This window comes from Ipomoea nil, unplaced genomic scaffold (genome assembly GCF_001879475.1).
Source record: "Ipomoea nil cultivar Tokyo-kokei standard unplaced genomic scaffold, Asagao_1.1 scaffold2791, whole genome shotgun sequence".
NCBI classification, from domain to species: Eukaryota; Viridiplantae; Streptophyta; class Magnoliopsida; order Solanales; family Convolvulaceae; genus Ipomoea; species Ipomoea nil.
The window spans coordinates 1,324,076-1,349,249 of record NW_017619219.1 but is presented as its reverse complement, the minus strand read 5'-3'; the positions used below and the strand labels follow the sequence as shown (position 1 = coordinate 1,349,249).

General features: G+C 37.2%; 1 protein-coding gene across 4 annotated transcripts in view; it reads left to right on the top strand.

The window, feature by feature from the left end:
* LOC109157646 (BEACH domain-containing protein C2-like) overlaps positions 1–24,895 on the top strand; it is a 37,072-nt gene extending 12,177 nt beyond the window's left edge. For 3 of the 4 annotated variants that reach the window (XM_019305495.1, XM_019305497.1, XM_019305498.1), the window contains exons 10-32: positions 206–523; positions 1,351–1,973; positions 3,465–3,549; positions 3,728–3,922; positions 4,651–5,196; positions 5,465–5,608; positions 5,713–6,189; positions 12,097–12,230; positions 16,012–16,081; positions 16,191–16,274; positions 16,997–17,053; positions 17,196–17,264; positions 17,938–18,024; positions 18,111–18,194; positions 18,582–18,731; positions 18,919–19,003; positions 19,103–19,223; positions 19,357–19,453; positions 19,558–19,671; positions 21,245–21,614; positions 22,238–23,025; positions 23,284–23,406; positions 24,299–24,895. In XM_019305495.1, the coding sequence (XP_019161040.1) occupies positions 206–523; positions 1,351–1,973; positions 3,465–3,549; positions 3,728–3,922; positions 4,651–5,196; positions 5,465–5,608; positions 5,713–6,189; positions 12,097–12,230; positions 16,012–16,081; positions 16,191–16,274; positions 16,997–17,053; positions 17,196–17,264; positions 17,938–18,024; positions 18,111–18,194; positions 18,582–18,731; positions 18,919–19,003; positions 19,103–19,223; positions 19,357–19,453; positions 19,558–19,671; positions 21,245–21,614; positions 22,238–23,025; positions 23,284–23,406; positions 24,299–24,379 (4,902 nt within the window). In that variant the 3' untranslated portion in view covers positions 24,380–24,895. The remainder of the gene's footprint in view (positions 1–205; positions 524–1,350; positions 1,974–3,464; positions 3,550–3,727; positions 3,923–4,650; positions 5,197–5,464; positions 5,609–5,712; positions 6,190–12,096; positions 12,231–16,011; positions 16,082–16,190; positions 16,275–16,996; positions 17,054–17,195; positions 17,265–17,937; positions 18,025–18,110; positions 18,195–18,581; positions 18,732–18,918; positions 19,004–19,102; positions 19,224–19,356; positions 19,454–19,557; positions 19,672–21,244; positions 21,615–22,237; positions 23,026–23,283; positions 23,407–24,298) is intronic. The other variant, XM_019305499.1, reaches the window with a different exon arrangement.
* Positions 24,896–25,174: the final 279 nt, after the last annotated feature.

Below are 25,174 nucleotides of genomic sequence, written 5' to 3'. Positions count from 1 at the left end.
GTTTTAACGTTGTGATGATACTTTAATAAGTTGTAACTTTGGGATGTCATAAATTATTGATTCCTTCTCAAATCTTTACTTTCCCCTATGTAAAGAGAAAAACAAATCCTTAAATGTAAAGCTCCACTATTCCTTATCTTGTTAGTAATTTCGTTTTATTTTTGAAATTACAATAATATATATAGCCAGCTTTTCTTTGTAACAGACTGAACTTATTGCTGCGGCAGCTGCTGGTGTAGCAGCGGAAGGGTTGTCACCTAAGAATGCTAAAGCTGCATCAGAGAATGCTGCCCAACTTTCAGTTATCTTGATTGAGAATGCAATTGTGATTTTGATGCTTGTTGAGGATCATTTAAGGCTGCAAAGCAAACTTTACTGTTCCTCACGTTTTCCTGCTGGTTCTGTTACTCCCCTTTCAGTTGTTTTGCCTGTTGGTAATCGCTCTGCAGCTGCAGCTAGTGGAGAGCCCTCAGAATCTATAGCAGACAGTAATTCATCAACTACTGATACTGGAGTTGTCTCAGTATGTATATAAAGCTGCATTTTATTTTTTGATCTCTTAGAATATTGGGCCAAGGTCACTCAACTGGGTTGTAATGCACATGGGCCAAACCACACTAAAAGATTGAATCTAATAAATTTGCTAGTCTAACCTATGGCCTGTGACTCTTAAAAATCCCCCTCGAGTGGACAACCATGCCATTTTGAATCTAACCGGTTGACCACTTGCAATTGGGTTGGACCCTACCCCTGAATATCCACTAATACCATGGACAACAGGGTGAACTCAAAGTGGACCGAACAAGCTTAAGATTGGACCTTTCCCTGTAACGGAAGCTTGGACGCCACCAATACCACGGGCAGACAACCGGGTGAACACAAAGTGGACCGAACTAGCTTTGATACCATGTTAGAATCTAAGATTGGGCCAAGGTCACTCAACTGGGTTGTAATGCACATGGACCAAACCACACTAAAGACTGAATCTAATCAATTAGCTAGTCTAAACCATGGCTTGGGACTCTTAACATGATCCAAATACATATATGACTTCTCCCACCTCAATAATGTTTTAGAACTCCCAGCATTCCCATGATCAAATCCATGAACTTGATGGCCAATGCATTGTGTTTCATTGGCTCCTAGAACTTATTGTTTTCCCCCCTCCAAGAATTTACCGTTTCCCCCTCTTTATCTATGATTGACTCTCTCAATCAGATGTAAGAATTAATGAATTATGTTGGGGGATTATCGGATATAATCTCCTGAATCTAATTTGATATGCATGTTTCAGATTTCTCTCCTCTGTCCTTGGTTTTAACTGTGATAAATCATTCTTGGTCTCAACAGGTTCTTGCTTCAATGTCTGATACAAATGGGCAAGTTTCTGCATCCTTGATGGATCAGCTTACTGCAGCAGCAGCTGCTGAACCTTATCAATCAGTTTCTTATGCATTTGTATCATATGGAAGCTGTGTTGTAGATTTGGCTGAGGGGTGGAAGTACAGGAGTCGATTATGGTATGGAGTTGGCTTACCCTCAAATGCTACAACATTTGGTGGTGGTGGTAGTTCTTGGGAAACTTGGAAGTCTGCATTGGAAAAAGACTGTAATGGAGATTGGGTTGAACTCCCCTTGATAAAAAAGTCAGTTGCGATGCTTGAGGCCCTGTTATTAGATGAGTCTGGACTTGGTGGGGGTCTTGGTGTTGGAGGAGCATCTGGTACTGGAATGGGAGGCATGGCAGCACTATACCAGTTGTTAGACAGTGACCAACCATTTTTATGTATGCTGCGAATGGTACTTCTTTCATTGAGGGAAGAAGATGATGGCGAGGATCACATGCTGCGGAGGCATGTAAATGCTGATGATGGGTCATCAGAGGGTTTACATAAAAAGACTAGCAGTACTGCATCTTTTGATGCCAATGCTTTTAACTTGTCAAGAAAACCACGATCTTCATTGTTGTGGAGGTACATGATAAGTCACCATCCCTCTATATTTATAAAATTCTCCTGTGTGATACTTGGATGCTCCCCATATCTCCTCCCTATTCATAGTTGGCACTATGAAATATTTGCAATGCTCCACTCTTTTAAGCCATTGTTTTCCAGTGGAGAGCCTTCAAAATATGCATGCCGAATATTTTAGCAATAATTTTGCTAACATCATCTCAATTACTGGGTTGCTCACAATCATTGCATCTACTTTTTGGTTGGAAGGTGTTACCTTCTGTTTGCATCATGGAAAACTAGGCCTGTTTACTTACAGTTGAGTTTTCCAGTTTTCTAGTTTTCTGGATAATTTTATAACTGGAGAATGGAAAGCAGAAAACAGAATTGGAAAACAGTTTTCCAGAAAATTGTAAAACGTTTTTTCTTGTTCTACAAATTTTCCAAATACAAAAACACACAATTTCACCTATAATCGCCATTTTCATCACCTATGAACTTCTAACTAACTTATCGATCTACTGCACCCACCACACCTATCTATCTATCTATCTATCTATCTATCTATCTATCTATCTATCTATCTATCTATCCACTCCTAACCTCCATCTACCTACCCACCCTCACCCTTATCTACTTACATATCTTTCCAACACAATGACTACATTTATTACCATCTTCTCTTACTTACCACCATCATCTATCTTCTCTATTCTCATCTACTTATATCAACTTAACCTACTTACATGCACTTATGGTTAGACATTATTCATACTATTTGAATTAAAACTTGATATTTAAACCACTATTTTGATTTTAGGTGAACTCAATAGATTATTGGTTAGGATATTTTTAGTTGTTATATTTGGATATCGGATGTAAAAAATTTCACATATAGACAAGCAAACAAAAGTTATGTATATTTTGCTCAAACTGGACATATCTGGAAATATTTTAAATATTGGGTTTAAAGAAAATCACTTGAAATTTGAATTTATATTTTAAAAACATTATAGCTCCAAAAAATTGAATTTTTAAAATGAGTGTTGGTAAGCATCTTTTCTAAAATGAAAACTGAAAACTAGAAAACAGAGAACAAAAAATGAAAAACTGAAGTAAATGGGCCCTTGAATTTTCTATGCGAGGATTAACACTTAGTGATCCAACAAGCTAGGATAACATCAGAATTGCTAGTTTTGTCTCTTATCTTCACTTTTTTGTTATTGGCTTCAGGAGGATGCAGCTACCTGAATTTATGTCATTTAAGAATAAGCATTAAAATTATGTTTAATAAAATAATAGGAGATAAACTAATAAATGGCTTTCCAATGCCTACTGCATGTTTGAGATGCTCAATAGTAATGTGACTAAGAGATTGCTATTTTGGTATTTAAAGGTTTTATTGAGTTGCATATTAGTACACTCTATGTGGTTGCTTTCGGTTGTTTTTGTTTGACTAGTTTCCTATTGAATGCTCTGAGATTCAACTCATTCCAAATTAATAATGTGCAGTGTGCTTTCACCTGTGTTAAACATGCCAATATCTGAATCCAAGAGGCAAAGAGTTTTGGTTGCATCATGTGTTCTATATTCTGAGGTGAGTGCTTTTATTTTACTGCACCCACACTTATTTAATTTAGCAAGTACTACATGGAGTGCTCTCTACACCAGTTTCTGATAGATGCTTTGTTATCAAAATTTATATATTATTATTGCATCAGTTGCTGTAAGCATATAATATAGTTCACTTTATCATATGGTTGTGTGCATTGCAGGTGTGGCATGCAGTTGGTAGGGGCCAACGTCCTCTGCGGAAACATTATCTGGAGGATATTTTACCTCCATTTGTTGCTGTTCTAAGGAGGTGGAGACCCCTTTTGGCTGGAATTCATGAACTTGCTACTGTAGATGGTCTGAATCCTCTTGTTGTTGATGACCGTGCACTGTCTGCAGAGGCCTTGCCAATAGAGGTTGATAATCTGCTCTACTCACACTAATTCTACTATTCTAGTGCTTTTGTTGATTACTTCACATTGGAAAAAAGATAATGCCTAAAGCACCTAATTTATAGGGGGCGTTTGGTTCAAGGAATGTTTTTAAGTAATGTAACATTTCTGGGAATCTCACATAACCTAAGAAATTTGGGGGAATGGCTGAATGAGATTCCCATGAATGTGTCTTAAAATGAACTAAGACCAAGTTTGGGAATTTCACATTCCCTTGAACACCAATCAAAGGCATATAACATTCCAATGTTCACATTACAGGGTTATGTGATATAACCTGAACCAAACTCCCCCCACTAGCTTTGGTTGATTATTTCTCTTGGGACAAAGATATTCCCTAAAGCAAATAACACTCAAAGGTTATGATTTTGTCTTGGAATCATGTTTTGTTCACCTTTCCAAGTGTGACTGCTAATTTCTACTTGTTTTCTTAATTATTGTTGTTGTTTTTTTTTTTCCCTTATGAATTCACTTGATCAGTTACTGCAGTTCTTTGTGTCTAATGCTTTTGTTGGAAAATTTAGCAATTAATACCTTGTGTTGATTTAAATAATGCTATTTTGCACTGTAATAAACTTTATTCTTACTATTTGCTCTGCTAAATGTTGTAGTGTTGAATACTTTCTTACTGTCTGTCTTTTAACTAAAAAAAATATGTTTTCTTGTTACTGTCAATGTTGGGTTCTATCCAGTCTGCTCTTGCCATGATCTCCCCAAGCTGGGCTGCTGCTTTTGCATCTCCACCTGCTGCAATGGCATTGGCAATGATTGCCGCTGGTGCTGGTGGAGGGGAAACTCCTCCTCCTGCACCACCTACTCATCTTAGACGTGATTCATCATTGCTTGAGCGGAAAACAGCTAAGCTTCATACCTTTTCAAGCTTTCAAAAACCTTTGGAAGGATCTAGCAAATCTTCAGCTCTTCCAAAGGACAAAGCTGCTGCAAAAGCAGCTGCACTGGCTGCTGCTCGAGATCTTGAACGCAATGCAAAGATTGGTTCAGGAAGAGGCCTTAGTGCAGTGGCTATGGCTACCTCTGCACAGAGGAGGAGTAAGAGTGACACGGAGCGTGTGAAGAGATGGAATGTTTCTGAAGCCATGGGAACTGCGTGGATGGAATGTTTGCAGACAGTTGATAGTAAATCAGTCTACGGGAAAGATTTTAATGCCCTATCCTACAAATTCATTGCCGTCTTGGTTGGAAGTTTAGCTTTAGCTAGAAACATGCAACGATCTGAGGTATTCTTCATTTCCTTGCTCTTCATCCTATCTTTCAGTCACAAAAATTATGACATGGGGTGCATGGCTTTCTATCGTGCTGTGTTTGGAATACATGATGTACATACCTTTACCTTTGTTTTTAGAGAGGTTGCATTTAGAGCTTGAACCCCCATGACCTGATGGTTATACACTTTCCCTTTACACGGAGCTCAACCTTCTCTATTGTCACTCACAAGTTAAAATAATCTATACAGATATAATCACTTGACGTTTATATGCATTGCAGGTTGAAAGGCGCACACAAGCTGATGTAATAGCTCAGCATCGCTTGTACTGTGGAATACGCGAGTGGCGAAAGCTTATCCACAGTTTGATAGAGATTAAATGTCTTTTTGGCCCGTTGGGTTATCGTCTAAACAATTCCCAGCATGTATTTTGCTCTATTCCTTGAGTTGCCTAAATGTATATGTGTTTTTTATATTGGTTTTGCCCTCCTCTTTTGGATGTAAACATCAACTATTGTATCATTAATAGGTTTTCTGGAAGCTAGACAACATGGAAACTTCTTCAAGGATGAGAAGATGTTTGAGAAGAAACCACCGATGCTCAGATCATTATGGTGCCGCTGCAAATTATGGTCGAATTGGGCCAAAGTTAGAGGAAGTTAATCTCATTAGTTCATCTAAAGCCTCTCTTTTAATAAAAGAAGCTATCTTGATGGAGGAAGCAGATGAAGATTATGAGGAGACCTTACGTTTAGAGTGTGAATTAGATGAAACACACCACCATGGGGAGATTCAGAACAGAACAATGACGACTGCTGAGCAGTCACTGCAGGCATCTTCAGTATCCCGAGATCTTCCAGATGACGCTAATCCAGACCCAGAGATGATGTGGAGCCCACCAGCAGTTGCCCTTGGTTATGTTTCTAGTGAACAGGATGAAAGAATTATCCTTGAGCTTCCATCATCAATGGTCAGGCCTTTGAAGATTTTAAGAGGAACACTTCAAGTGAGTTCTGGATATCTACTTCTATTCTGAGGCTTGTTTATTGTAAGAAATTCTGAATAGTTCTTCATTTCAATTGGAAAATACAAGCCCTAATTTATACAAAGAAGAAGATTGATTATAGGGAAGAGAATCCTATAATCAGGGAATGTAAATAAAAAGAATCACTAAACTAGGAAAGAATAAAATCATATCACTAATTACAGATCCTAAGAATATATGCATATCAATCAAATATTTTCACATATCAATTCTAATATTTCCACACTCCCCCTCAAGCTGAGTTGTATATATTATACAAGCCCAGCTTGGAATTGAATTCTTCAAAGCTCCTTCTAGGTAGAGCCTTCGTAAGGATGTCAGCAATCTGTTTCTTTGTAGGAATGTAGTTGAGTTCAATGATCCTCGAATTCACCTTCTCATAAATGAAGTGCCTGTCTATTTCAACGTGCTTTCTTCTATCGTGATGAACCGGGTTCTTAGCAATGCTGATGGCAGCTTGACTATCACTGTACAATTTGAAAGATGTAGGAGCTTCAATTTTCAACTCATTCAACAACCTTTTAATCCACATCCCCTCACATATACCTAATGCCAGTGCACGGTATTCTGATTCTGCACTACTCCGAGAGACAACTGACTGTTTTTTGCTGCGCCAAGTGACTAGATTTCCCCATACATAGGTACAGTAACCACTAATCGATCGTCTACTCTCCCGCCCAACTAGAATCCGTGTAAACTTCTAGGTCTCGGTTGTCATGTTTTCTGAAGTGCAAACCAAGACCTGGTGTCATTTTGAGATACCTTAGAATACGATAAACAGCTTCCAAATGCTCCTCATTAGGGTTATGCATATGTTGACTTACAACACTAACAGAGAAAGCAATATCAGGTCTAGTGTGGGAGAGATAAATTAGTTTTCCCACTAATCTTTGATAACTCCCCCTCTCTACTGGAATTGGTTCCCCACTCCGATTTGTTTTTAAGTTAGGGTCCATTGGAGTATCTGCTGGCTTACTTCCAAGCATTCCAGTTTCGTTTAGAAGATCTAGGATGTACTTTCGTTGAGATATAACAATCCCTTCCTTAGATCGAGCTACCTCCATCCCAAGAAAGTATTTGAGGAATCCTAGATCTTTGATCTCAAATTCTGATGCAAGAAACTTCTTGAGGTTTGAAATCTCACCTGAATCATCTCCAGTTAGGATTATGTCATCCACATAGACAATGAGAATTGCTAGCTTTCCTGTTGAAGAGATTTTAACAAACAGGGTATGATCAGCTTGACACTGAGTGTATCCAAATTTTACAATTGACTTTGCAAACCTATCAAACCATGCCCGAGGTGATTGTTTCAAGCCATAGAGAGATTTTTGTAGTTTGCATACCAGTCGTCCATTGGAGTTCTTTTTCAAACCTGGTGGAATTTCCATATAAATTTCTTCTTCCAATTCTCCATTTAAGAATGCATTTTTTACATCCAGCTGATATAAAGGCCAATCACAATTCACAGCAAGTGATAACAGAACTCTTACTGTATTGAGTTTGGCAACAGGAGCAAAGGTTTCTTGATAGTCAACACCATATGATTGAGTGAACCCCTTGGCAACCAACCGAGCCTTGAATCTGTTGATACTCCCATCTGAATTATACTTGACAGTGAAAATCCACTTACATCCAACTGCATGTTTTCCTTGAGGTAACTCAACAAGACGCCATGTACCATTCTTCTCAAGAGCATTTATTTCCTCATTGACAGCAACCTTCCATTTGGGATCTCTTAGTGCCTCGTAGATGTTTGTGGGAATCTGGACAAGATCAAGAGAGGCAACAAAGGCTCGATACATAGGAGTTAATTTCCCATAAGCAACATACCTTTCTATTGGGTGACTAGTGCATGTTCTAACACCCTTTCGTTGAGCAATAGGCAAATCAAGATCATCAATAGCAGTAGATACCAACTCATGGGTCATAGAGTCCTTACCTTCATGATTTTCAAGGTCAAGTAAGCTCGAATGTGTGTTTGAACAGTCCTGGCTTTGCATGTTAGCCTCTATATTTTGAAGTTTTCTCCTTCTATAAACACGGAGTTCTGGTGCTTGAGGAGGTGAATTTGGTAGAGTGTTTTCTGAGGATGGATGGTTGTTTATTAGAGGCGAAGATGGGTTGATTGTAGGAAGAGAGGATGGCGGGTGATTGACCATGTTTTCTGGAGTCACATCTGATGAAAGAGGTAATAGAGAATTGGATGATGTAGGTGATAAATCAGGTTGAGTTGGAGTAGGTTGATGGTGGTATGGTAGGACATTAGGTGAGGGAAAGGTAGTCTGATTATCTTGAAGTGTTTCCCAAAGTTGATATTCGCTCAAATGCTCCCCCTGAATACCAGATTTGGGAAAGAATGATTGGTGTTCAAAAAAAGTGACATCCAAAGTATGATAAACTCTTTTTGTGACTGGAGAGTAACATTTGTACCCCTTTTGAGTATTAGAATACCCAATGAAGATGCATCTGTGTGATTTGGGGTCAAGTTTTGTTCTTTTGTGATCATAGATATGGACAAAAGCAGTACAACCAAAAATTTTGAGTGGCAATTCCGAGGAAAAAACTGAGAGGTGAGGGAATGCTTGTAATAACAAAGATCGTGGTGTCTTGAACTTTAAGACACTACTAGGCATACGGTTTATGAGGTAAGTGGCAGTAAGTACAGCTTCCCCCCAAAAGTGTTTAGGCACATGATTTGAAAACATGATGGACCGAGAGACTTTAAGGAGATGCCTATTTTTTCTCTCAGCCACTCCATTTTGCTGAGGGGTGTTGACACAGGAACTAATATGGACAATTCCTTGATCTAACAAGTATGGACCAAGAATTGAGTTGTAGTATTCTGTCCCATTATCAGTTTTCAAAACTTTGACTTTTTGTTTGAACTGATTTTGAATCATGGAATGAAAAGCTTTAAAAATTGATGCAGTTTCTGATTTTTCTTTCATGAGGAAAGTCCATGTGGTTCTAGTGTGGTCATCAATGAAGGATACAAACCATCTAGAACCATTAACATTTTTCACCCTTGAAGGCCCCCAAATGTCACTATGTATCAACGAAAAAGGTTGAGAAGGTTTGTAAGGATTGCTTGAATAAATGCTTCGAGTATGTTTTGCAAGTTGACACACTTCGCAATGAAAAAACTTGGGTTTTTTATTGATAAATAAACCAGGAAACAGTTTTTCAAGATAAACAAAATTTGGATGTCCAAGGCGAAAATGCCACAACATGACTAGACTCTCATTGGAGACAGAAACAGAATTGAAACCATAATTTGACTTGGGGAAATGTTTATTTTCAGGAGTGTTTTTGAGAATATAGAGACCATCGCAAATTTCAGCACTGCCAATCACCTTCTCCGAGCCCACAACCTGAAATTCACAAAGCTTAGGATAGAATTTAGTTACACAATTCATGTCTCTAGTGAGTTTACTGATGGAAAGAAGGTTGCAACTTAATTTAGGAACAAAGAGAACAGATGAAAGAAAAAGTTCATCAGTTAATTTGACAGATCCTGTTCCTATCACGTTAGAGAGGGATCCATCAGCAATTCTGATCGTGGTGGGATTGGTACAAGGTTTGAATGTATGAAAAACCTTTAAATCACCTGACATATGGTCGGATGCCCCGGAATCCACAATCCAAGGACTTGTGTTATTTGAATTTGCAGCAAATGCGTGAGAAGTGGTACCTTGATGACTCATCATACTAACATGTGCTTCAGCGAAAGGTGGGATTGACTGTTGTGCAACAGATATCTGCCCAAAAAGCTTTTGCAGCGCCTCAAGCTTAATTTTTGAGAAAGGACTGACTTCATTGGGTGATGTTTCGGAGGTTGCAGCCACATTATCGTGAGACTTGCTGGAAAATTCACGGTAAGCAAGGACTTGAGGAAGGTTAAGATGATTTGTGAAAGTCGAGTGAGAAGGATGTGATGACCCATCTAGCGGTGAGGAATCAACTGGAAGGGTTTCAATAGGTTTAGACATAGTTGCTGGAGAGATTTGGTGAGGGAGGATAGAGAAGAGCTAGGGGTTTAGAGTCAGGCTCTGATACCATGTAAGAAATTCTGAATAGTTCTTCATTTCAATTGGAAAATACAAGCCCTAATTTATACAAAGAAGAAGATTGATTATAGGGAAGAGAATCCTATAATCAGGGAATGTAAATAAAAAGAATCACTAAACTAGGAAAGAATAAAATCATATCACTAATTACAGATCCTAAGAATATATGCATATCAATCAAATATTTTCACATATCAATTCTAATATTTCCACATTTATAGATTTTAAAAAATAGTGTCTTCAATTCTATTTTTATAGACCATTTGAAATCTGCATAAGATACTACCTATAAATACTTGAACATTTCCTTAAGGACAAAGTTGACAATTAATGGAAATGGAAAATGAAGTTAGGTTTGACTGTTGGGGAATAGTTGCAAATGTTGAAAGCATCTGGTAACAAAACTCATGTGCTTGTAATTGTTTAGCTACCCAATATTCTCAATTATTCTCCTAGATTAGTATCATGTTTCCAACTGTTGAGTTGTTATTTATGGCATAGAAATTTTTTTTTTTTGGGTGGGTGGGGTGGGTGGGGGGGGGGGGGGTTGTATTCTCAGAAGTGTAGTGAGATTTGATCTCTAATTATTTCAGCAAGGCTTTTGAAGCATCTATCACCTTTTCACTTTATATCATCTTGTTTCACCAGAAGCTATGTTACTGACCTAGTCTAATTGGTTGCATTTTGAGCTATAATGTGTTGAGCCAAATGGAGACTGGTTTGTTTTGAGCTTTGCTTGTTTAGTAATCAATTTGACATGTTCCAACTTGTTTACCAATCAAGTGTAAAAATATGCTTGGCCTGGCTTGACAAATCCTGCTAGGTGTATGAGCTGGGTACATGCTTGGCTTATTTTCCGGGCATGTTGGCTCATTAGGCTTGATTAACTACTTGCATCTATAAAGCCTTGAAAATTGAAATCAGCCATATTTTTAAAAATTAAGTGTCTAGTCAACAAACCTTCAAGCGTTATACATTTAGTAGAGAAGCTTTGAAGACAATGGAGAGAAATATCAAAGAGGAAGAGAGAGGGTTAGGATTAACTGATTAAGAATTATAAATATTTTCCAATTCCTCTTAAAAATATAAAAATATTAACATATTATGGAAATTCTCTAATGCCAAATAGTAAGAATGTCGACTACTGTAATAAATAGAAAGTGGTGGTGACATTTTTGGTAAATAGTGAAAGTAAAACTATTACTCCGCATTTTGTTTACTCTGTATTTTGTTTATAACTATTACAGTTTTAAGCCCTTAATGAGCCTAATTTGAACATAGAGAAGCTTGGCTCATTTACAAAATGAACCTTGGCTTCAGTTTGTTTAATTATAAAATGAATACACAAGCTGAGCTGACTAGTTTGTTAATAGCTTTAGTTGGATCTTTGCTTTTATTTCCCCTCAGTTATCTTTAATCTTGGTCTTAAGATGTTCAAAACTTTTTTACTTTTGTTGGACTGTGTAGGAAGACTTTTATACTCTAAACTGTAAACACTAGAATCAGCAGAAATTAGCAGTGCAAGAACAGTTATTAGTTCTAAATTTTCTAGTCAACCTTTTTGTTCCTTGAAGGATTTGTCCTTTTGGAATGAAAGTAGTTGCCTGTACATATATTATTATTATTATTGTTGTTGTTGTTGTTGTTGTTGTTGTTTTTATACGATTGTTATGCTACCAAGGATTTAATAGTATTAGGAGAAATAGAATATTAACTAGTTCTGAAATTTACATCATGTTATTTGTAAATGTACAAATTACTTTTGTGAGGATTCATGTAAAAACTTTTTGTTTGTCAGATTACAACAAGAAGAATCAATTTTATCATTGATAATGCTGAGTGCAATATTCTTGACCACATAACTAAGGATAGGGTACAAGAAAAGGATCGAAGCTGGCCAATCTCTTACCTTCGTGAGATATATAGCAGAAGGTGAGAGAAAAATAAATTTCTTAGTTTCTATTTTATCGCTATGGTAATAAATGATTTATTTGCTAAGAGCAACACTTTTCTGTTCTTCTAACCCTCAATGATAAAATCCTGTCCAAGAAGACAATGCCTGAAGTTAGCACACCTTGTGTACCATTACCTTCTGATTATCATGCTTGCAAAACAAAGTTCATCTTGTCCTTCTTCCATTACCTTTCCTCAAGCTTTCTTTGAAAGGGAGTGTTGAATTTGGAAGATGGAATGGCCTGGCGGGTGGAGAATAACACCACCCGCCAGTTAGGCGGAAGCAATAATGAAGAATCAAGGAATGGAAAATGTATGGATAATGTATGATTTTGTATTATCTGTCTGTGTTTCTAACAAAGAAACATAGTACATATATATATATACATACACATAACTGTAAGTAAGAACTGACACCTATTCATAAACAAACGGCCCTATAGATAAACCTTACTCTTTATTTTTCACACTCCCCCTCAAGCTTGAACATCTGGAAGTTCTAAGCTTGTATTAAAACATACACTCTACCTTACTTTAAATTACAAATGAAGATTAAATGCAGCTAGAGAATAACAGTGCTGGATGGCTTCGGAACAACAATGCTATACACAACCCTTGGGAATGAAGGCACCAGGGGCGAAGCTTGTCACAAACAACCTCGGGAATGAAGGCACCAAGGGTGAAGATTAATACGAACACCCTCACAGCAACATAAGCACTCTAGGATTTGCCAATCAACAATCTTCATCAAGAATGGCAGAGCAAACAAATCATGAGCAGCAAAGGGGATGTAGTAGAGCCCATAGTAATGACAAATATACCCAAGGAATAAAGTATGAATACCGAGAACGCCACATGGTTGTTGTTTACACCCTCTTATAGGATAAGTGAATAACAAAAAGGCTTCCAGAAATAAAAAGGACCAAACTTGAAAACCCTAGGGAATAAATATGGTATACCGAAAATAAAGAAACAAATACGGTTATACCAAAAGCACCCCGGAAAGAAGTTTGGCAACAAATCCAAAAAGCCTTCAAACTTCACCAAAGAAGGGCAAAACAATAGTTTGAAATTTTCACCGGAGAAATACATCACAAGGAAGAATACACAGATGGAGTCGCAGAGGCCTGGCGGAGATATCTTGAAAATTTCGCCGGAGGTGGCCACACACGCCGGCGCGTGAGATCGGAGGTCCGGCAATGGCGGCGGCGATGTGGCTTGCTGGGTTAGGCTCGCCGGAAACTTTAGAAGCGATGGGTAACACCAATTTCACAAAAAAACTCACCAAAAACAAGTGATTTGGAAAAATTAGGGTTTCGCGTGAACAATAACTTTACTGTTCATGCGACTGAAAAATACAATTTTAATGTTTGGAAATACCCTAGGAAAGTAGGCTCTGATACCATGTTGAATTTGGAAGGATGGAATGGCCTGGCGGGTGGAGAATAACACCACCCGCCAGTTAGGCGGAAGCAATAATGAAGAATCAAGGAATGAAAAATGTATAGATAATGTATGATTTTGGATTATATGTCTGTGTTTCTAACAAAGAAACATAGTACATATACATATATATATACAAACACATAACTGTAAGTAACTATCCATAACTGACACCTATTCATAAACAGACACAACCCTATAGATAAACCTAACTCTTTATTTTTCTAACACTACCTTCCAATTATCATGCTTGCAAAACAAAGTTCATCTTGTCCTCCTTCCATTACCTTTCCTCAAGCTTTCTTTGAAAGGGAGAATGCAGGAATGACTTCCATTTTTGAAGTGTTTTACCAATTGGTAGACTGCCCATGTGCATTTTAAGGTTTCCCAAATGGAATTGCTTCTTTGTTATGCTGCTTCCAACCCAAGTACCCCTTGACCACTTTATCTGCAGAAAATAACATAATGGCTATCTCCTTTCATAAGTTATATTAATCATGGCCCTGGCTGACTATTTTAGTAAGTTTGTTCCCCTTAAAAGAGAAAGGAAGTGTTTATAAATTGATATTTGAATGAAGCAGAGTACAATGTATATAGCCATCTTAGCAGACATAGAGCAGTCATATTAATTATAATGTCTGCTCAACGTCGCTGAGTATTTCCAAGGTGTACTCCTGGGAAACTAAAGAGAGAATTGGACAGTTAATACATTTATTTTCAACACTTCCCCTCAAGCTGGAGTATAAAATTGTATGCTCCAAGATTGTTACAAATGTACTCGACCCTGGGCCCTCTAAGTGATTTTATTGAGCCACTAATGAAGTAATGGTGTCTCCGGAAGCAATGTTTTCTTGTATAAAGTGAAAATATTCAATATGTCTGCTTCTTTCATAATAAACTGGATTGGATGCAATGTGCAGTGCTGCCTAATTATCAAACACCAACTTCATAGATCCAAGCTTGCAAAATTGAAGTTCCTAAGGAGATGTTTAACCTGAATCAGCTCACATGCTCCAAGTTCCATTGCTCAATATTTGGGCTCTGTGCTTGAGCGTGCAACTGCATCGTGTTTCTTACTTTCCAAGATATCAAATTGTCACCAAAATGAAATCTGTTTGATGTTGGCTTCTTATCCAAAGACATCCAGCCTAGTCTGTATTTGTATAACTGACAATCTTTGTATATCCATGATTCTTATATAACAGACAGTTACCTCGTGGCCTTTTTATATATCTTAAAATTAAAATTCTATCAACTGTGTGACTGTCACAGTGTCAAGTACCAGTAGCTTCCCTACTAGCCTCCAAGGCTCCAATATCTACCAAGATCAAATAAAGGCTCCCACCATCCTCATAAAAGCTCAACATGGGACCCATAGGTGTGTTAACTGATTTGCAGTCTGACATACTTGTCTCCTTAAGTATATATAGTGCATATTTCCGCTGAAAAACACAGATATCCTGTTTTTATTGTGCAACTTATGTGCCAAGGAAATACTATTTTCCAATACTTTCTACACTTCCCACCACGCTCGCGATCTTGTTGGCTAGCTAGCGCTGGTTGGAAATCTCCCCATCCCTAATCAAAGACATGGGTATATGCATTATCTGGTCCGGAGGAGATGTAGATGATATCTTTAGAAGAACCCCTTGTTGAGTTATTTTTGTACTACTTTGGGATTTTTTAATATTCTTTCAATATATATAAAAGCAATATGCAACTAGTGTACAAGTTTATGAAAGACTTTGCAAGGCTTGGAGGACAGAAGGCTTATGTTATCCCTTTGAGTATGTTTGGTGGTGGTGCATCTGTCTATCCTTTTAAGTTAAGAGTTCAGAATCATTTGAATGGGACTTTTTGTTTTGATACCTCTCAAAGTGAGCTCTGTGTGTACTCCAGAAAAGGAAATTTTCTTGTGGTTTGTTTCCTGTCCTGCCTTCTTAAGGATTTTGAAGCCGTATGTGGCTCTGACTGTCTTGAATTCCCCATTGGAACCCTACAATCTCTGTCATGTAGTGATTACTTCCAACTTTCTGAGTATATCTTGGTTTTGTTGAAAAAGTTTGTGTGGTGGATCCCTTTGGAACCAGATTTCATGTGAAGCAGCCTTATGTAATTTGAGATGGATAAGTGGTCAAATTATTATCCATTCCTTGTTTTTTTTACACCATGCACTTCTTCATCTCCATTTTCTTATATCTGGCCTTGTTAGCACAAGAGTATAGTATAAGCTATTTCTTAATGTGAACATTGCCCAATATGTCTCTACTTCACTTTTGAACATATTTCTAATTGATGCTACTTAATTTTCTTAAAGGTACCTTTTGAGGAGAAGTGCATTGGAATTATTTATGATTGACCGGTCAAACTTCTTCTTTGATTTTGGGGTATTATGTTCTGCCATATGCATATATGTTCTGTTCTGGCCCCTGCTTTTATTTATTTATTTATTTATTTTTACCTATGTTAGCTGATCTGTCTTTATGCATACTCCAGAATTCAGAGGCAAGAAGAAATGCATATCAAGCTATTGTGCAAACTCGTCCTCCTCACTTGAATAATATTTACCTGGCAACTCAGGTTCTTTCCTATTTTACTTGGTCTCTATCCTTTGTGCTTTTGAATAAACTTAGGGAATTATTGGTTCAAAGGGGGATTATTAGTCTCCTTCCCTTTATTTTATCCTAAGTTTTATGGGATTAAGTGGTGGCCAATCATCAAATCCGGAAATCCCTCACCTCCCCTTTGAACCAATCAAGGTGGGGACAATCCAATCCCCCCAAGTCCCTCTAGCCAATCAACACATTTGTGCTTTGCCAAATTACAATAATTGGAAAATAAACATTCATGTACTCTGTTATGGAATATATTTAATATTCAGAAATCTTCTCTTTACTTCCATAACATGGTATCAGAGCCTTTCGCTCCGTGTTCTGACTAGCGTGTGAGCCTAAGTCCGTTTGCCTCGGATCTGGACTTGGTTTGGACCATTGTGTTGTCTCTTTTTTTTTTTTTTTTTTTTCTGAATGTGTTGTCGTATACTGTCTTATAGAAAAGAGATACAAAGCCCTATAAATAGGTGCTAGAAGACTACGAATAGGAAACAAGTTTCCATATGCCTACCTACCTAAATCCGTAAGACTGCCTAATCTATAGAGATTCCAAATATTAAATGCATGAACTCTTGTGCAGAATGACAGAATCATAGAGCATAAACACTTTAGTCCTTGATTGACACCCTCTTCAGACTTCACTATTTACCTAATACTCCATCGCTTCTTTTGCTGATTGCTGTCTTGCAGAGACCTGACGAACTCTTAATAAGAACACAACTCATGGAACAGTGGGCTCGGCGGGAGGTATGTTTTCCAATTGCATATTGTCGGTCAATTGTATTGAGTTTTTTATGCTTTTGTTCTATGTTTTCCTAATTTTCCTTGCTTTTTAATGGATTGAGAAATGATGATGGGTATTTTTTCCTTTCTTTTTCCTTGGTTGCAGATTAGCAACTTTGAATATTTAATGCAACTTAACACATTGGCTGGACGCAGTTATAATGACATTACACAGGTATATTTCTTGAAAAATGTATTACCCAAAATATTAGTTCGATTGTTGTAGGGCTTTCATGCCATATGGTTTGGTGTGTTGGGAAACAACAATGATTATTACGGGCACAAGGATGTTCACTAGAAGTTTGGTAATGCTATTGTGAAGAGTCCCACATTGAAAAATGAGAGAGAAACATATGGGTTTATAAGATTATGAATTAGACTAACTTATTGATCGGATTCAATCTTTCCAGTATGGTTTGGCCCATTTGCACAAGCTAATAAGGCATGACAACCGTTTATATTCGTTGGCCATTTGTAAACTGATCCACCCACTGCAATTAATCAAGCTAAACCATGTAAGTGTGTGCAAAACTTTGTATGCATCTAGTATTATCCCGAAAAAACTCAATGTGACTTCTATTCTGGATAAAGTGCCGAAGTGTGTTTGAGATGATATGGGCATGGGAGTAAAAGACCTCTAGACGCCCTGTTAGATGTTGTGATGTGATGGAATTAGGCTATGCAAGAAGGAAATTATCTCAAAGTTATTGAAGATGTTGTCTTTGGTAGAGCAGAATGACATTGCAGTGTCCATGTATAGCAAGAAAAAAGGCCTTGTAGGTTTGTTTAGACTCACCTGACGGAAACAAGTCCTATTTTCAGGTTTCTAATTCCATTCTGTCTTGCAGTATCATGTTTTTCCATGGGTTCTATCTGATTACAGTTCGAGCACCTTGGATCTTACCAATCCTGCTTCTTACCGGGACCTTTCAAAGGTGGCATTACTGATAATTCCTTGTTTCTCAAATCATTACATGCTCCTGTCTCTTAGCTGACATGTGAAACTATGTTTTTTTGGCAGCCTGTTGGCGCACTAAAAGCTAATAGACTAAAGAGTTCTGATGAAGCTGTCCATTATGGCTCGCATTATTCGAGTGTTGGATCAGTAAGTGTTGTGATGTCTCATTCACTACTATTATAGGTTTTTTACATAAGTTAATTATGACAAGTTCTGTTCCTTTCATGTTTCCTTTTCTATTTTCTTTTATTTTTCTCCCTTCTTAAGGCTTCGTATGGCTCTTAGCTGCTTTAGCTTTGTTTAGAAACATTGGATACTCTTGGTACCATTATATTTTTGTTAATGATGCATTTTAATTAGCTTGTTGTCTAATAATATTTATTAGATGCATGCATTTGGCTCTTTTTTATTTTCCCTCTCTCTCTCTCTCTCTCTCTTTTAGTATCTTAAATTGTTGTCAATTAGTTGCAAATAATGGACAACTGCACAAACTTTTATACTCATTCTTTGATATGATTAATGGTGCTGTAACAGGTACTGTATTATCTCATCAGGGTGGAACCCTTTACTACTTTATCAATTCAGCTACAAGTTGGCAAATTTGATCATGCAGACACAATGTTTTCAGATATTGCTGCTACATGGAAAGGAGTTCTTGAGGACATTACTGATGTCAAGGAATTGGTAAATCTATATTACTACAAAAAAGTTACTACAAAGTATTTCTGTTTCTCATGCAACTTTCGGTGGAGGTTTTAACTTTGTTTTACATGCCATTATGGGCATAACTCACTAAACATTCTTGCACTGTATTCACACTGAATCAATTACGTGTGGTGATGCATTCTTTTTCCTCTGCTTTTGTCCCTAGGTCCCGGAGCTATTTTATCTTCCAGAGGCACTCACCAAGCAGAATTATGTTAATTTTGGTGCAACACAATTAGGAGAAAAGCTTGGTATGCAATGGATATTTTCTGAACCAATATCAAGTAGAGCAATTATTTTCTTTTAGACTAATCATTTTGGCACATTTTGCATCTTGTACACTGTTTTAGACACTGTACGACTTCCTCCTTGGGCTGAAAACCCTGTTGATTTCATACATAAGCATCGGATGGCACTTGAGAGTGAGCATGTCTCAGCACATTTGCATGAATGGATCGATCTCATATTTGGGTACGGTCCATCCACTCTGGTGCCCATTTTACCTTACATGTTGCAGTTTATTTTATACTCCCACAAGTATTTTATAGTGTAGCCTAAATGCCTAATTGCTGATTTCTTAATACAAATTTTGGGGAATATTCAGGTATAAGCAACGTGGTAAAGAAGCTATTTTGGCAAACAATGTTTTCTTCTATGCCACCTACGAAGGGACTGTGGATATTGACAAAATATCAGACCCAGTATGTTGCTCTCTTTGTATCTTAAGATTTTTTGGTTATTTTGCTGCTGTTCATACTTCATATACCCATTCTAGTAACTTATATATGCTAAATTTCATCAAAAGATCCAACAGCGTGCTATACAAGATCAGATTGCTTATTTTGGTCAAACACCGTCACAACTTCTGAACTCCCCTCACATGAAAAGAATGCCACTAAGAGATGTTCTTCATGTACAGGTAAATTCATTTAGTTTCTCATTAGTTTGGTGTTCATTTCCCTTTGAATGAAAGAACTCACATAGTGTGGTAAAATCAGTAATATCTTCAATTCTTTTGGATACATATGGCAGTTTAAAAAGGTTGTTTGAATTTTCTTTGTTTTGTTTTTTAGAACTTGTTTACTAATTTAATTAATCCTTATAAATCCTTCCTTTCTTGCCCATTTGTTTTGTTTAATCAAGTTATCATTATCCAACTCAAAATACAAAATTTTCAAATTTTCAGTTGGGTAGATTTAGTAAATTTGTCTATATGTAAATTAAAAATTAATATAAGAAATAAAAGACTTTCTTATTACAAATTGACTGTGGTCAGGTGAGGTGACCCCTACTCATTACACAATGGAGTCACCAGTGAGTTGATCCCTTGTGTATCCCTCACTCAACACCCCTCCAGGCTACACCAGCCCCTCTCTACCTCTCTGTTACTCTGAAGCTCTCCAAATCTAACCTATTCATCAGTACTTTTCTACTACACCAAGCCCTATTCCTAGTAACATTTGGCCAAATGAACAGTGCTTCATTTCATGGTTTGCTACGAAAGGAGCTAAAGGAAAGTGAGTCTTTGGCCTGTTCCATAGACCTCATTGGTTCTATGTATAATTACTTGCTAAATTAATTCTATACATTTTCCATTCAAGATATATTCTGTGTTCAAATTGTTGAGGGATAAATATAAATTGAGAAATATATATCTTTACTAACACCCCCAAGCTTTTAGTTGATGTTGAATATATCATTCAATGTCTGTAATAGAGCAGGCTCAAGGACTTGCTGTGGAATCTTGCATGTTTCCCATCATCACAATAATGTGCATGTTTCCCATCATCGCAATAATGTGTTTGTCCATCAGAAAGTACTTGGCCTTTTGTTATATGCTTCCGTCATGGGCATGGAAACATAAAGCAAAAGAACAAAGAAAAGTTGTTGGAAAAGGAAATGAAGAAAATGCTGGGTTTGCTTGAGAGTTGAGACCCAAAATTCCCTTACTCTTTTTTGGTTTGAATTTCTGCTCGCCTTTATTCTAAATAACACTTCCTTTTATAGGGCTGATGTCAAAGATTCCTGAACTAAGAATGATTAATTATTTGGTAGTTTCCAAATAATTAAACTACCTAAACTAATTCAAAGACTAAGAGTAATAAGTTAAATAACTATTTAGTAATTTCTAAATAAGTATTTAGTAGTTTCTAAATAACTTTTTAGTATTTTCTTAATATCTAAACTATGTAATGTAATGGTAATAAAATAAGACTTCCGAAATAATCTTGGCCCCAACATGTATCACCTTTGCATAATATAAAGTAATGAATGTGAATCTTCACTAATAGCTTAAGCTTTAAGGTGGAATAAATCATTCAATACAAATAAACCTTGTGCACGCTCGTGTGGTGCTTATGGATAACTTGATGAGAGGAAAGAATTTCACCCCCTTTCAAGCAGAGATGCTTTCTTACCTTTTTTGGGGTTATCGGATTCTTTGCCTGTAAATGTTTTGTCTCACAAATCTCAGCTGTATTCATGTTTGACAGACTATATTCAGGAATCCCACTGTTGTTAAGCCATATGCTGTTCCTCACCCTGAACGCTGCAACCTACCTGCTGCTGCAATCCATGCATCTTCAGAGTCTCTTGTAATTGTTGATATAAATGCTCCAGCTGCACATGTAGCACAATATAAATGGCAACCAAACACACCTGATGGTCAGGGCGCACCTTTTGTTTTTCAACATGGAAAATCCTGTTCCAGTCCTGCCAGTGGAACACTCAAGCGAATGTTCAAGGGGCCAGCTGACTCTGGCCAAGAAGATTTGCATTTTCCCCAGACCCTGGCGTTCCCAGCTTCTGGAATTAGAAGCTCTGCCACAGTTTCCATTACTGTTGACCAGGACATCATCACTGGTACGAATTTCTAATGTTGAAGAGCATTCAGTTAATTAATTTAGTAATATAACCATCCTATGCACCTTGCCTAATGGATCATTGTTGAAATTGAGGGATTGATAGGTCTGGCGGGTGGAGAATAACCACCACCCGCCAATTAGGCGGAAGCAAAATACGTGAGAACCAAAGAACAAGAGAATAAAGAGAATATATTATAGTGAAAGATTACAATAGATTGTCTCTCTGTATATATGTTCTATACTTCAATGGACCTCTATATATACTAAACTAGATACTAAATTAGTCTAGGAAACAACTAATAAGAATAGGAAAGTAAGACAACTTTCCTAATATTCAACAATCATAAACTGATTTTGATATCTTTATAACTTGCAAAAGGGGTTTGGGTTGACATGGATGCCCGTTCTCTATATTATTTCCTAGCAGTTAACTGTTTTATGTGTGTATGCGCATATATTTTGTCTGTGTTTTACTACCACAAGCTTCTGAGAACAGTATGCATTTGAGGCCTCTTATGGTTGCTGACTTGTATCTGAACTATAAAATTTCTATTCTACTTTATACTCTTGGGCTTTATTACTCGTCTTGAACCTACATCTAACTTATGAGAGTGTATCCAGGTGGGCATGCTGATAACAGTGTCAGGCTGATATCAGCAGATACGGCTAAGACTTTGGAAATAGCAAGGTGGCATTGTGCTCCTGTAACATGCCTGGCTACTTCTCCTGATAGCAAGTATCTTGTGACAGGATCTCGAGATGCAACAGTTTTACTTTGGAGAATATATAGGGCGTCAACATCATACTCAGTTAGCACATCAAGGGTTTCCTCTGACTCTAGTACAACACCTACTGCTGATAATATGACAGCAAAAAGCCCTTTTGACAGAAGGAGGCATCGAATTGAGGGTCCCATACATGTGCTAAGGGGCCATTTTGGAGAAATATCATGCTGCTGCATCAGTACAGATGTAGGAATTGTTGTCTCATGTTCCAACTCATCAGATGTCCTGTTGCATTCAATAAAAAAGGGCAGATTAGTCAGAAGACTAGTTTCTGTGGAGGCTCATGCTGTCTGCCTGTCATCTAATGGGATTATACTGGCTTGGAACAGATCTCTTAAAACTCTTAGCACCTTTAATCTTAATGGAATTCTTATTGCTAGGACAAATCTTTCTATCTCCTGTACTGTTGGCTGTATGGAGGTTTCTGCTGATGGACAGAATGCTTTAATTGGATTGAACCCATCTTTGAATGATAATGATGGATTTCCTGACAGTATCAAGTCGCCAAAGTTCGCAACACCAGGGATAGAATGTTTTAATGACGACAAACATGACACTAATGAGGGAAATACACTGGATATTTCTCTTCCTTCAATATGCTTCATTGATCTTTATAGTCTAAAGGTTAATGTCTGTCTTCCCTCAGTGCCAAATTTATCAAAAAGTTATTTCCACGTCCTTCTTCCTTTCTTTGGAAGTGCAGGGATACTATATTCATTTAGATAGTCACACTTTTTCATATCTTGTGAAATCTGGGGAGACTACCATGTAGTTGATACAATCCACACTACATCATCCACCTTTAGTTTATGATTGGAACCATTCACTGCTCTGCCCTGCTTTCAATATTCTTTTATTTATAATATTTGTATTGGTTTGCAGGTCTTTTACATCAAGAAGCTTGCTGCCGGGCAAGATATTACAGCTATGGCTCTGAACAAGGACAACACAAACCTTTTGGTATCTACTGCTGACAGACAGTTGATAATCTTCACAGATCCTGCTGTAAGTTGAAGCCATATTGTGACAGTTTCATTGAAAGGATGTGTATTCCTGGTGGTGTGGATTTTGATTTTAGTAAATGAAATAAAATAAAATAACTGCTGGTTTGTGCCAGCACTTAATAGAGAATTACCCTGAAGGGACTGACCAGGGAGAAATGTAGGAGGAGGCATTGTTTTTGAGAGATGTTCACTATAAGGTCATGCATAAGGCTTCTCATATTCTGTGAGTAATAACCTTTAGAACTCATCTTTGAACGCATTCAGAGCTAAGCTCCTCTAGCTGTCGAAGTGATGTGCACCATTATAGTAGGAATGAAACTAGGGATTACCCCCCAAGAGATACGGATAATTCTTCTAATCCCATTCACCCTCCCGCTTTGCTCTTACCAATTGAACCTCTTTCATGAGATATTCAATCCATAGGTTAGTTATCCCGTTGCCAATGCCTACATATGGACTCCATTCTCTTTCCCCTCAATGGTCTTTTGCCACAATCCTTTAAAAGGATATACCTTTTCTCTTTGACTTGTACGCTCTACTTATTTACTTCTCCAGTGCACTGAACATGAAATCAACTCATGTACAAGTTTGATGAAGGTATTGGCAAAATGGCAAGGCAGTGAATAGACGCCTATTGTAAATCCCACATTAATATGACACCAATACTTGAATCACATTGAACTCGTCACAGCTGGTGAAAAGCTGTGTATTATTCGATCAATCTTGAACTCTTGAAGGCTCATTTATGGCATGATATTGCTTTCTTTACTTCTTTCTGATCAAGCTTTAAACAGTGTTTTATAGAATGTCATTGACTAATCATTAAAAAATGTCGAGTAGTGAGTGTTGATAGTAACTTCTGATGCCTTTAAATTTTTGTTGCATATGTGCAGTTGAGCTTAAATACAGCGGATCACATGCCTAAGCTGGGTAGGGAAGGCGAAGTGCTGCTGCTGAGTCCACGTCGGAAATGAAGATTTGAACAAAACAAATCTTTGGTTTTAATTGAGGCTTGAGAAAGGTTCAGATCTTCCCTGTAAATGGCACTTGTATTGACCATTTCTGCTTACAGCATTTAGTCAACCAAAGCTGTACAAATGAAATGATTGTATCATACACGTACGGTACACACGAGGAGGAACAAAGTCGCAATGCTGCCAGCTGATCTGGACTTTTGATCTTCATCAGCTGTTTTTCTTGACCTGATTCAATTAAAGGCAATATAGAAGAAGATTAGTGAGCTGTATATTTGTTGTTCAGTTTCATTTTTTATTTTTTATTTTTTATTTTATTTTATTTTACCAAGGTGTAGGATTGTCATTAGCAGAGTTACTCGATCTAGCTGTTTAGTAGTATGTTTAGCCTTTGAATGTATATATCCATCTTGATTTCAGTTTCTGTTCTGTGATTTGAGCATATTGACGTGAAGAGGAAGAAGAAAGGAATGTTGTTTTTTTTTTTTTTGAAAGAGAAAGGAATGTTGTTCGTTTCTCATGTTATCCAAATTCTGTTAGCCTGTTTGGTTCGCTGGAAAATATTTGAAGGGAAATGGAATTCAAATTCCATGGAAAACAAATTACCAGAAAAATAAATTCCATTGTTTGGTTGGTAGAAAGAAATTACTGGGAACATAAATTTCATTGTTTGGTTGGGTTTGGAATCGTAAGAAATTATGAATATAAAGATTAATATGCCCTTAACAATAATATATATGTGTGTATTTTACAATGTGAACTATGGTCATAATGACCTAATGATTGTAAGCCATT